This window comes from Carya illinoinensis, chromosome 7, assembly GCF_018687715.1.
Source record: "Carya illinoinensis cultivar Pawnee chromosome 7, C.illinoinensisPawnee_v1, whole genome shotgun sequence".
Taxonomy (NCBI): Eukaryota; Viridiplantae; Streptophyta; class Magnoliopsida; order Fagales; family Juglandaceae; genus Carya; species Carya illinoinensis.
In genome coordinates, this window is record NC_056758.1 from 37,110,322 (window position 1) to 37,122,170 (window position 11,849).

General features: G+C 34.1%; 2 protein-coding genes across 5 annotated transcripts in view; one reads left to right on the top strand and one right to left on the bottom strand.

The window, feature by feature from the left end:
* The window catches only part of LOC122315593 (rho GTPase-activating protein REN1-like), a 54,176-nt gene extending 50,143 nt beyond the window's left edge, over positions 1-4,033 (bottom strand). Inside the window, exons 1-5 of one of the 2 annotated variants that reach the window (XR_006244066.1) lie at positions 3,615-4,033; positions 3,322-3,462; positions 3,012-3,080; positions 2,413-2,449; positions 1,768-1,844 (exon numbers count right to left, since the gene is read on the bottom strand). Coding sequence is in view for 1 of the 2 variants with exons in the window: in XM_043131595.1 (XP_042987529.1) it covers positions 1,768-1,844; positions 2,413-2,449; positions 3,012-3,080; positions 3,322-3,351 (213 nt within the window). In the remaining variant the exon portion in view is untranslated. The remainder of the gene's footprint in view (positions 1-1,767; positions 1,845-2,412; positions 2,450-3,011; positions 3,081-3,321; positions 3,463-3,614) is intronic. The other variant, XM_043131595.1, reaches the window with a different exon arrangement.
* A 4,521-nt stretch (positions 4,034-8,554) lies between these two features.
* On the top strand, positions 8,555-11,634 carry LOC122315620 (histone-lysine N-methyltransferase SETD1B-like). Of its 3 annotated transcripts, none has more exons than XM_043131636.1 (6): positions 8,555-9,170; positions 9,963-10,053; positions 10,199-10,362; positions 10,716-10,743; positions 10,942-11,050; positions 11,133-11,303. In XM_043131636.1, exons 1-6 carry the CDS (start codon positions 8,895-8,897, stop codon positions 11,134-11,136), a joined length of 672 nt encoding a protein of 223 aa, XP_042987570.1. In that variant the 5' UTR covers positions 8,555-8,894; the 3' UTR covers positions 11,137-11,303. The 3 variants fall into 3 exon arrangements, with proteins under 3 accessions (XP_042987570.1, XP_042987568.1, XP_042987569.1); XM_043131634.1 differs by lacking the exon at positions 11,133-11,303 and adding an exon at positions 11,310-11,634 and having other exon boundaries at positions 8,558-9,170; XM_043131635.1 differs by lacking the exon at positions 11,133-11,303 and adding an exon at positions 11,310-11,634 and having other exon boundaries at positions 8,561-9,170; positions 10,202-10,362.
* Positions 11,635-11,849: the final 215 nt, after the last annotated feature.

An 11,849-nucleotide genomic window follows, 5' to 3' on the forward strand; every position in this document is an offset into this window, starting at 1 on the left:
TGGTGGTAATGGGGGAGCAAATCCAGTGGAATATCAGTTTTAGCAGGGCTGCTCAAGATTGGGAAATGGACACTTTTGAAGCCTTTTTCAGCCTCTTGTACTCAACCAAACCAAGTGCTCAGTTTCTGGATTCGTTGTGGTGGGTGCCGTCAGGAAAATGTATGTTTTCAGTCCGTGTTTTCTACAAGGCTCTAACACAAGGGCAACCCTCACAGTTTCCTTGGAAAAAGCTTTGGAAACACAAGGCGCCCCTCAAAGCGGCTTTCTTTGTGTGGTCCGCTTCTTTGGGCAAGATCCTCACAACCAATAATTTGAGAAAACGAATGGTGATCATTGTAGATTGGTGTTGTATGTACAAGAAGGGGAGAGAATCTGTTGACCATCTTTTATTACACTGTGAGGTAGCTCGAGGGTTATGGAACGAGGTTTTCTGTAGACTAGACTTGGGTTGGGTTATGCCGGAATCAGTTGTGGCGGTTCTTGCTAGCTGGACAGGTCTGAAGGGCAACAACTAGATTAAGGCAATTTGAAAGATGATCCCGATATACATTATGTGGTGTGTGTGGCAAGAGCGCAATGATCAGACATTCGAGGATAAAGAGAGATCAATGGAGGAGCTTAAAGTCTTCTTTTTTAGAACTCTCTCTACTTGGGCTAGTGTTGTTAGTTTTAATGGCCAGAATTTACATGAGTTTCTTATTTCTTTTGATCCTACGTAGTGTAGGGCATTCTTTGTACTGAACGTGGCATTTTGCCTATTCTTTTGAATATATCTTCTTAACTTTCTCAAAAAAAAAAAAAAGAATCTAACTCCATTCCTTCCAACACAATAAAAATGTCCCATTCATTCAATGAACACAAAGTAATTAAGTTAACTAATCGGGAGAAAGAATTTTGGTTTGCATTTAGATTATTAGTCTGCTAAATTTGTGGTTTCTGAAGTTCAGCAGCCTATACAACTATGGGCTAAAACTATCACAGACCAAAACCACCTATTTATCTCAGTCACTTCATTCTAAAACCCATCACTTCAAATGTCCTAAGCCATCAGTTACAGTTGTATTCATTCATAAACAATAAATACCGGCTTCTCTTCTTATGATCAATATAGACTAGCTGATTAAGGTTCTGAACAACAGGGCATCCATAGGAGCCAGCCAATCAATAGTCTCATTATAAGCAACAAGAACAGAAACATTCCTCACCATGTGAGGACAAAATACAAACTCCTTGGCTTGTGGCTCAAAGTTCTGGAAGTAGACATGTTTACTCCCCATTAAAGTTTCCATAGAAAGATTCAAGGCACTACAAGCTTGTACAAGGAGAGGAGATAAAGTTTGTAACTAGATACTTTTGGTTTAAAGTGCAAACGGTGAAAATAAATTATCATCATGGTCTGTAAATCCTAGCTTCAAGGATGTTAGACTTTAGAAAAGGAAACCATATGGTGCCTGGTCATTTTAATTATTTCCTTTCCAATCATTCATACCCACCAAAGGTGCAACCTAATAGTCAGAAGGCAAGCTTGAGATGAACTACAAACTCGGACATCCTGGATTAGGTTCCACACTAAAAGTTCCCTCGGATTGTCTGATAAATGGTTTTTGCAACTGGCGTTATGTATCAGGGGTTTGCTCCCCAGGATGAGCTAAAAGGACTTGTCTTGGTGAGTTCCATGTCTTCAATAAAATGATGTCATTTTCTTAAGATAAGTACTGACACAGATTGCACAAGATTGCGTAGTACAGCTAACCAACAACTACTTACCGGATCACTTCTGAAGAAAACAAGGGAGTTGCATGTTAAAATAAACCACCTTTTCTTCCAAGACGTCCATCCAATTCCTTCATAAAAGAAACGATATAATTATATCTTCACATAAGTACAAAATCCTTACAACAATACTGCTTTTGAGTTAGAACACTGAAGTTATATGTACGTGAAATTATGCAACAAGTGTCACATAACATAATTGAACTGCCATGACCGGTGTTTATCATTTGAAAGAATGGAAAAAGAAAACAGGGACTAATGAGTTCAGGCAAAATCCGTATCATCACGTGACTAAGATGAGCAAGAGCATTGAACATTCTGTGAAATTATGGGGAAAACAATACAAAGAAAAAAATTGTGTGCAGTAAAAGTAAATCAGCATGGAAATAACATAAAAAGAGAGTTGCCCTTTGCAGGATCCAACCCCCCCCGGGGGGGGGGGAGAATAAAAAAATGGAAGAGAATGAAGCAAGGAAAGGCAGATATACAGCCGCTGGTTCTTAAAAACCACAATCAGCGATCATGAGTCGTAAAACCTTAGAAAAATCCATTATACGAAGACCTAAGGTGTTCAAGGTCCCTGTCTTGCCAGTTTTTAATTGAGCATAATCATGTGTAAACCAATGAAGTAAAACACACCTTTGGATGATATTAAAAGTGGCCCGCTCTTGAAAACCTGCAAGACAGTTTACTTCAGAACACATAAGTTTCAGCCTTCAGGGCTTCTGACAAACTATTCATCATAAAAAAAAAGCTATTAACCACGGAAATAAACAGAAGACTCTCTGAAGTAAAATTTTTTAATGCCAACCTACCATGTTAAACCAAAAACCCATAAAAAAAATGTCCATCCTCTTGTCTCTATGACCAGAAAGAATGTCTCGAATGCTTCAGTAGTTCAGTTAGATGCACTAGAAAGCTAAACCTGAAGCTTCTTGCATGCATAAAGAGTTATCTCAAATGGATTTTGATGCAAATTCTTCACCCCATAGGAACGTTGGGACACATAATACAACCATGTACAAGCAAATCACTATCTGGGACCAAAACGTAAGAGGCCCATAATACAACCATAGATTACGATGGTGGTAAATTACGATGATATTTACATTTTACCAATGTGCTCATAGCGGGCAAGAAAAAAAGCAAGAACACATAAAAATGCGAAAATATTGAAAAGCAATATTCAATGGCAAAATCTAGTGGTTAGAAAGTTAAAAATAAGTTCTGATCACTACCGTATTGCCACCGTGAGAACTCAGATGATCAGGCGGGCCAGGGGGTGGAGGAGGAATGCCGCCATCTCCCTATGATACAAAATACAAAGACACTTTTAGGGCGAAATTCCTTATACATATGCACCCCTATAACATTCATGCATAATCACAGAATTCATTCAAATTCTATATGCGCGTATTCACGACTTAAGATCCCTCGCCTATGCAGAATCGTAACGTCTATGCTTAAAATTCAATGCATTCGTCTCAAAAATGGAAAAGATGTTTGATATCTACGAGTGGCATTGTAAAGAAATCGAAGCATAGGTACCTGAGACGATTCCGCGTTTCGCGTAGTCATCCTCTGATCCCAAATCACAGAATCATCTCCCAGAACATCAGCATTCTAGATCAAAACACTCCCCTGGAAACCCCATATTGATCGAACTCATAACGCAATTCAACAATCAAGCTTTATCCATTCAATAACACGTTTATATTCAACAACAAAACCTTCGTAAGTAATGAAAGAAATGCAGCAACCGTAATCAGAAAATTCTCGTAAAAAGAAATTTGCAAATCTTTTTTTCTACTGGGAAACGTGCATTGCATTTGCGAATCTACCTTCAAATAATACCATCAAATAAACAAATAGATTATGTTGACTTGAGAAATTATAACGAAACAGAGCGTGTTTGGCTGGGAGGAGAAAGGGAAGGAAAAGAAGCGAAAAAGTGAAATCGACTTTCCTCTCTCTCTCCGTTGAGACAGAATTGTTCTCAAATGGAAACCCGGGATGATCAAGAAAACTCCATTGAGAGCGGGCCCCCTTTATATGCGTCAGTTGTACACGTCACCCCGTATCCCAGTCTCGCTCCTAAACGAACGTGCGCGTTGGAGGGAAAAACCGTGGAGGGGTATTCTCGGTAATCTGAAGCAGACCTTTCAACACGTGGCTCACATCTACATTGATGGATCCATCTGCCAGTGAGGACTGTATATGATTGTACCGTTGCCGAGGGGAGATGGAGTTCCAATGTTGCATGAGTCTACGTCACAGAAGGTTTCATTGTCCGGTAACAGTTGACGCAAATAATGCTTTTCTTTCTTGGTTTCTCTCTCCTGAGCACTGATTGAAAGGGCAATAGCTCCCAACGGTCAAATTAGTCACCTACCAAACTTTAAACTACGGATGGGCCTACTTTTGATATGCTGGAAAAATTTGGTCGCAAGTAATTTTGCGTACTTATTTAATATAATTAGTTAGATATTAATAAAAATTATATTAATTTTAATTTTAAATATAAAAATAATAATATTAATATATAAATCGGTGTTATTCGTTTATACGTAACAAAACTATTTGATGCGAGACCAGCTCATTCAAATGAGATTAAGTTCCTAAGTAGTTGGAATCGAAGGGTTTCAACTTTCATGATCTTAAATAAAAATGAAAATAATTATAAGATAAATAATATTTATAGTAGTAGAATATACAAGTCTAATGTAATTATTTAAAATAAATAAATACATTAATTATATGAAAGAAAATAATTTTTTAACAATTTATCACACTCTTTTCAAAGTTATTATACGGCACCTGTGCACTTCACGATTATATTTAACATTGCTCAAAATAATTATAATGTAATTCTTATCACTATAATGTTAATGCTACTCCATCTTATATATATCAATATTTTTTTTTAATGGACAATATTAGGGTGACTAGTAAATTTGCCTACCAAATGTAAACACTAGTATAAATGAGTTTTTTATTTTTTTATTATTATTTTTTGAATATGTTTTAAACATTCTTAACCATTAAGAAAAAAATTAAAAAAATATATTATAAATTCACTGATAGTCAGTTCATTAATCATTAAAAAATAAAAAGAAAATAAAAAAATAAAAATATATGAGTGGAAATATTTAATAGGCATATTTGGTAGTCATACTATCATTCTTTTTTAATTATATTGATGAGATGGTTTTAGATTAAATATGAAAGTTGAATAAAATATTATTTTTTAATATTATTATTATTTTAAAATTTAAGAATGTTAAATCGAGATTTGAATATTTTGAATTATTTATTATATTTTATATAAAAATTCGATAAAATTATAATAATAAGCTTTCCAAATTCAAACGAGTCTTAATCTTAATATGTTGATCTATATGAGATAAAAGGCGAATCCCTTAGTTTGTATACGGTCGAGTTGGCTTGGCTAGCACATCAAGGCCGATATTGCTTATTAATTGACTTTAAATTTTAAATGATTTTGTATATCACCCATTTAGATTGACAAACAATTGTACAACAATAAAAATAATGATATGACATGCGAGCATGACATGGTAAAAGATATACATGCGAGCATGACCAAAATAATGATTAGTAATAAAAGGTTGCTCTAGGCAACCTCAGAGGGCAAAATAATTGATGACATTGATTGTGGTAGCCATGCCACCCACCAACATTGAAGGCCTTCGATGGGGGTTGCCGAGCCATGATAATTTGCGTACCTTTGTCCATTTTATATATTTTACCGAATCCAAGTCCCAAACATCAATGGCCTTGATGATTGTAACTAACAGGCACTTGAAAATCCAGCACCCACATCATTTTAAAAGTGAGGGTATTTTTGTTATTATTCCCATAATGTTTTGTTCCTCTTTTCAGGGAGTGGATTGCGTTACTAATTAATGGTCAACACTCGAATTCAAATTTCAATGGCCGCTTTTGTATTTTACTATTTTGTATTAAGTTCATTGTAGTTTTTTTTTTTTTTTTAACATACGGGTACTTACTTATTCCAAATGAAAATTGATATTTTAGATAATATAAATACAATTTTAAAGTGATTAAGGACTGTCTTTTAAAAAATAGAATTTATAATTAAAAATTATAACTTTTACGTAAATCTTATATTTCTCCACTTTTCCAAAATAAAGTGTAACAAAAAAAAGTACAGGTTTTTCTCTATTTTTATGTGTTTTTTTAAAGAGATAAAGAGAGTAGAGTTGCGTATGGCCCATCCAACGTGTTCGGTGGTTTGAATGTTTGAAAGCTTAGGTCCAAATTAGGTTATGGATTGTCAATCCAGCCTCTGCACAGCTCAAGCTCAAGCTGGGTAGTTGTAAGTTCTAATATTCTACAGTGCATATAATTTTAAGATATACAATTATTGTGCCTTCTCTTTAAATAAAAAAAAAATGAGATTTATTATTAAATTTTTTATTTTTTTATTTTTTATGTAAGTCTTAAATTTATCTATTATTTTTAAAGTGCATGACTTGCCCACCTTAATACTGCAAATATTATTTTTTATACTTTCCCGCCATGCCCTTTGCTTCTAGATATTTATTACCTTTTGTAACATGAACTTTCAGAACATCTGGACTTTTCTCGGTGATAATTATGCTGATAGCTCACCTTTAACGTATTATTCCATTCCATTTTTCAAGTTTAACCAATTTTAAAGTAAAATTGTTAAGCCTATTTTGTTATAAATAGGAGTGAGATTTGGCTGGTTTGGACTAGAGAAACCAATTGGATCGGCTATTTTTTGAGAGGATCAGACATGACCGAATTAGTTATAGTCTAAATTATATATGACCAAATTCATTTGAGGGGTTTTTCACCTCTGATTTGACCAAAAAAAAATTAAAAAATATATATTTTATTATTTATATAATATTTATATAAATAATTATATATAATTAATTATTAATATATCACAATATTATATAAGTATGATATTCTTTAATGTATAACTATAATATATAGTACTGATATATATTAATAATTATACAATTTATCATGTAATTTTACTTAATTTTAATTTAATATTTTTAATATATTTTTTTGTTAACTATTTTTTTAAAATTATTAGACTAAATAGACCGTCCGATCCTTAGGAATATTTGGTCCGGTCCAGGAAAAATAATGGATCGAAAATTTCACCCGGACCGGACGGTACTCAATCCTATAACTTGTAGATTAAAAAAAAATAATAAGGGAAATTTAACCATAGTGATCCACTTGGTGAATTGGGCCTATGTGAATATTCAAGCCCAAAGTATAGAGTGGATAATAAGTCAATACCAAAATAGTCCAATCTGGAGGCCTGCTCTGTTTTAACCAATGGCCCAAAGATTATCACTTTATCCAGACTCCAGATATGCAAACATGCACGAGGCAGGTTTCATTTACTAGGTTATGGGTCACTGTCACTTAGGACACAACTTAGTTGAAAAAACCCATTTTGTTTCGTTGTCGAGTCCAAAATATCATCAATAATCTTCGAATAAAAATGTTATCTGTAATTATTTTTGTGTAGTCATTATCTACTCAGATAATGTGATTGATTATATCATTTTTTTAATATAAAATAATTATTTTAACTAATTATAATAGAATATACAAAAAATACATAAAAATAACTGTATGTAATATAATTCTTTTTCGAATATCTTAAGTGTTGATAAGATTATTGTTCTAGGGGTTAAATTAGCATTCTAAAATCTAATCTCGAGATAAAACCAAAAATCAAACTAAGAGATAAGGCTAAAAAGAGATAAGGAAAGACACTTGCACTCTTAAAAAGAAAAAGACTCATACTCCTAAAATGAAAAAACTTCACAAGATAATTTGGACTCAATCACTCTAAAAAAATAAACCTCTATATAAAGAGTAGATCTTTCACAAATCTAACAAGCTTTCTCCATAGAAGTTCCCTAAGTCCAGGCTCACTACAACTTCTTTACGCTTAAACTAATTATTTCATTTTATTGTAAGATGTGTGAGACCATGAAAGATTGTGAAATCACTCATTATAATATATTTCATTCCCAAACTATCAATGGACTTAGGCATTATGTATAACCATTTAAATCTTTCTGTTTGTTTCTTTATTTGTTTTTATTTACTTGTTTATTATTTATTTTATGGATAGACGTGAAAAACACTATATCAAAACCTGAATTATCATCGTGTACCAGTGATAATTCATTCTTCCCTTTCTACCTATTTTGCGAATTTAGGCATTAACTAGAATTAATCCTTTTAATATATATAGGAAAACAATTTTATTCATTATTAATACTAAATATAATTTTAAGATGCATAACTAAGGTATTTTAAATCAAATAGCATAAGGTTCGATCTTCAAATAGAACTAGATTGAAATCCCCCACTCACTCTATTTAATAAATAAATAAATAAAAGGTTTTAAGACATGTAAATCTTATATAATTTTAACCTTTTATATTTGAGCACTGCGATACAGCAGCCCCACACCTAACACATCAGTGTAAAATAGAAGAGGGTAAAATAATAAATTTATATTTTTTAATAGTGTAAAAAAATGTGAGGTTGTTGTGTATATTTTCTGTTTATATTTTAGTTCTGAAAATATTATTTTTCTTTTATCTGTGCTATTTTTTTAGAATTATATTTTTGAAATTGATTTGAATTAAAAAGTGTGTATATTTTAATTTATTTGTTAAATTGTTATAGAATTTTTGTAAGGGGTTGCTCATAGGGAGATTTCTATGATCTTTTTCTTTTACGGAAGTCCGAGAGATTCAGAAAAACAAAAACCAAAAAACACAGAAAATCGGAAATTCCGATTCCAATTACGGCTACCTGGAAGCAAGACATTCAAAACCGCACGCCTCTGAAAAAGAAGACAGAAACGCAAAACAAATAAAATACCCATGTTGCAGGCCAATAATACTCCGAACCTGAACCTCAATCTTAACGACAAAACGATCTGCAGGGTTCCCCAATTCATGGACAGAATGGAATTCCAAGTTCATCAAGGCAACCGAATTTAAGATTTTGGGGTCAAGATCTGGCGGATCTCTGTCCTTGAATTGTGTATTATTCTGGGGCAGATGGAGGTCGAGGTGTCGCAATCCAAACCTTCGGCCAGTGGAAAATTCCGGAGAGAGGATTCGGCGGAGCATGATCAGGTCCGTGTGAAGAGGAAGAGCTTGCAGACCGTGCTCGAGCAGTGCCAGAGAGCTCTCGAATTGCTCAACACTACTAGCGGTGTCGACGACGACGACGACGACGAAGACGATATCGATTGCGTCGACGGTGCAAATTTCGATGAGGAGCAACGTGGCAAAAACTCGGGGTCCCTGCCAGGTGACCGAGAGGCCGATGAGGTAAGAAGCTTTCTTTTGGCGAATCCATGGTTTCCTTAGGGTTTTGAGTAGTTGTACGGATATGTAGTTGTTGCTGATAGCTCTGCTTTTGTTTGATTTTCATGGAAAAAAGAGAGTTATAAAAGGAAAAACGCGAGTAAAGCTTTAGGGAAATAAACTTTGAATCCCATGTGTTGTTTGGATTTTAGAGCTTTAGAATTGTTTTCCAAGCCGGGCCATAGTTGCAAGAGGCTGAGATTGCTGTGATTCTTCCGTAGCTGAAAATGGAGCATTAATTGTTTTCCGTTTTTCTTTCTAGAAGTGTTTAAAACAGTGAGTATACCTTATTCTGGAGCGAGTTTATTCAACATGGCATTATTTTCTATAGTTTCATGTTGGATGCCTCCATTGAAAAGCATTGTGTATATTTTCTAGAACTGGAAAATATTTTAAAAGAATAAATTTTAGACAAGTTTTCTAGATGAGCTTCTTCGTGTATATGGGTTGAATGTTCGGTAGTTATGAATATGCTACTCTTATTCATCAAAAAAAAAGTTATGAATATGCTACTGTTGGTTGCCGCTCAGATTGTTTTACAAGGAATGCTTGGTCCGAATTAACTTATTTTTCCATCAGAACGCTGAAGCGTTCTTGTTGATATAGAAAAAATGGGGTTTAAAATTTGGAGGCAGAGCCCATTGCCATCCTTATCGCTATTTTCATTGTGGATGATTTATACAATTTTATGACTTGTTAGAGTAACTATATGCTTACTTCCATATTTTAACTCCAGTCCTTTATATCGGGATGCAGTTGTGTGATCTTCTCAAGTCTAAAGTTGAATGCCCTGACTTCCTTGAAAAGCTAGAGTCTGCACAGGCAATAGTTCCACAAAATGTTTCTGGTATGCATGCAAAGATGGCCTCAATTTTTTTGATTTGTTGCCAAATTCACCGAATAATTTCTTCTTCGTTCTGAAGTTCAGGATTAATAAGAGCTGAAATTTTCTATCTTTATGGCTTGGGTGCTAAAACATTCATGTACTGTAGCAGAAGACGGCAGTTCTTGGGATATGATCAATGAAAATGATCTATGGGAAGGTGAAGGTATTGATTCAGAACAAGAAGATTACGTTCTTGTTAGGCAAGAAGATATAGTAGAGGGTATTGCATGCTTCATGGCCGCATATATATTGTCCCTAAAACAGACAAAGGTATGCTACATTTCCACTCTCTTAGTTTGGTTTTTATATTTTTAAGATCCAGCTTCCCCTAGTTCAATAGTTATTCTTATCGTTAAACTAGTATCCCACACTTGTATAACCATCTTTGACTCCAGTTGAACCTATCAAAAATCTTTTGACTCCAGTTGAATGGTGCTTTTTGCCCATTAATTGTTGAACCTTGATTAAAGCTTTTGTCTTTATATTCTGAACTGTCACAACTTGAATAAAATGGTCCATGCATGTCAACCATGAGTTATAAAAAGAAATTACAAAGAAAAAAGATTATGTTAATATTGCATTTGAAGATCAAATGTTAAAATAAATTGATGTTTATTTTGCAGGATTTGACCCCTAACCAACTCCAGGATGGTAAGCTTGAATGGCTCCGTTCTTAATCTATGCCTTTATTTATCTTCCTAATATCCAATGAAAAATCAAAGAAAAATAAGGTTCTTTAGTTATTCTCCGTTCTTTTCGCTCCAAATACTTTGTATACTTTGGTTGTAACAATTCTTATTGTTGGAGATGTGGGAATGGAGTTCTGACATCCTCCAAATCCTCTATTAGCTCTTAGCAAGACATTCTCAGTGAAAAAGAAAAAGGGAAAGCTTCGGAAGGCATGGGATGGAAGCAAAGTAATTTATAATGTGGCATCTTGGGGTGCTACTGCTATAGGGTAAGTTAACTCCTACCTAATTCTTGTTTATATGCATATCCTTCCTTCTTTATGTGATTTGTCTTTGGTTATGGTGTGGCAGCTAGCATGAAGCCCATTTTGTTGTGTGAAGGTTTCCTAACCAAGTTTGGAGAATCTAGTCTCCTGCATCTTGGTTGGATTTACCATGACGTGCTATCATATACTTGCCTTTTATTTGTTAAATTACCGATGTTAATCTTTTCTTTTTTCTTTTTAATTTTGTTTTTTCCCCCAACAGGATATACCAAAACCCTGTAATTCTAAGGGTTGCCACTAAAGCCTTCTGGACTTCTTGTCATGTAATATCAAAGATTTTATGATTTGCCTGTGCTGCATAGAGAAAGGTTCTGATGTTGCTGCTGTGTGGTGGGTGTGGCGGTCTGGTGTTTCCACAAATTGTGCAACATTAATGTGACATATTTCGTGACCACTAATTGATTTGTAATCTTGTAAATATCTTCTTTCCTTTCGAATCATTCCCAGATTGCAATTCAAATTATTTGGAAAATTCTCATTGTAATGGTTTTAGACGTTTTAGTCTTGTACATTTCCACTTTCTTAAATGTCCGCAGCTTAATCCATCTTAACTAACTAGGGCAATATGATTCTAAGTTAGTCCACAATGGTTAACACTTCAGAAGCGTCTGGTTGCTGACATTGTATCTCCTTCACACATTTCATTCCATCAATTCCCTTCGTTGGCGGGAGCTTTTTGTTGACGGCTTTTATGTGGAAGTTTTGTTATCGAGTGTTGCCCTTCTTTAGTACGATGGTAGTG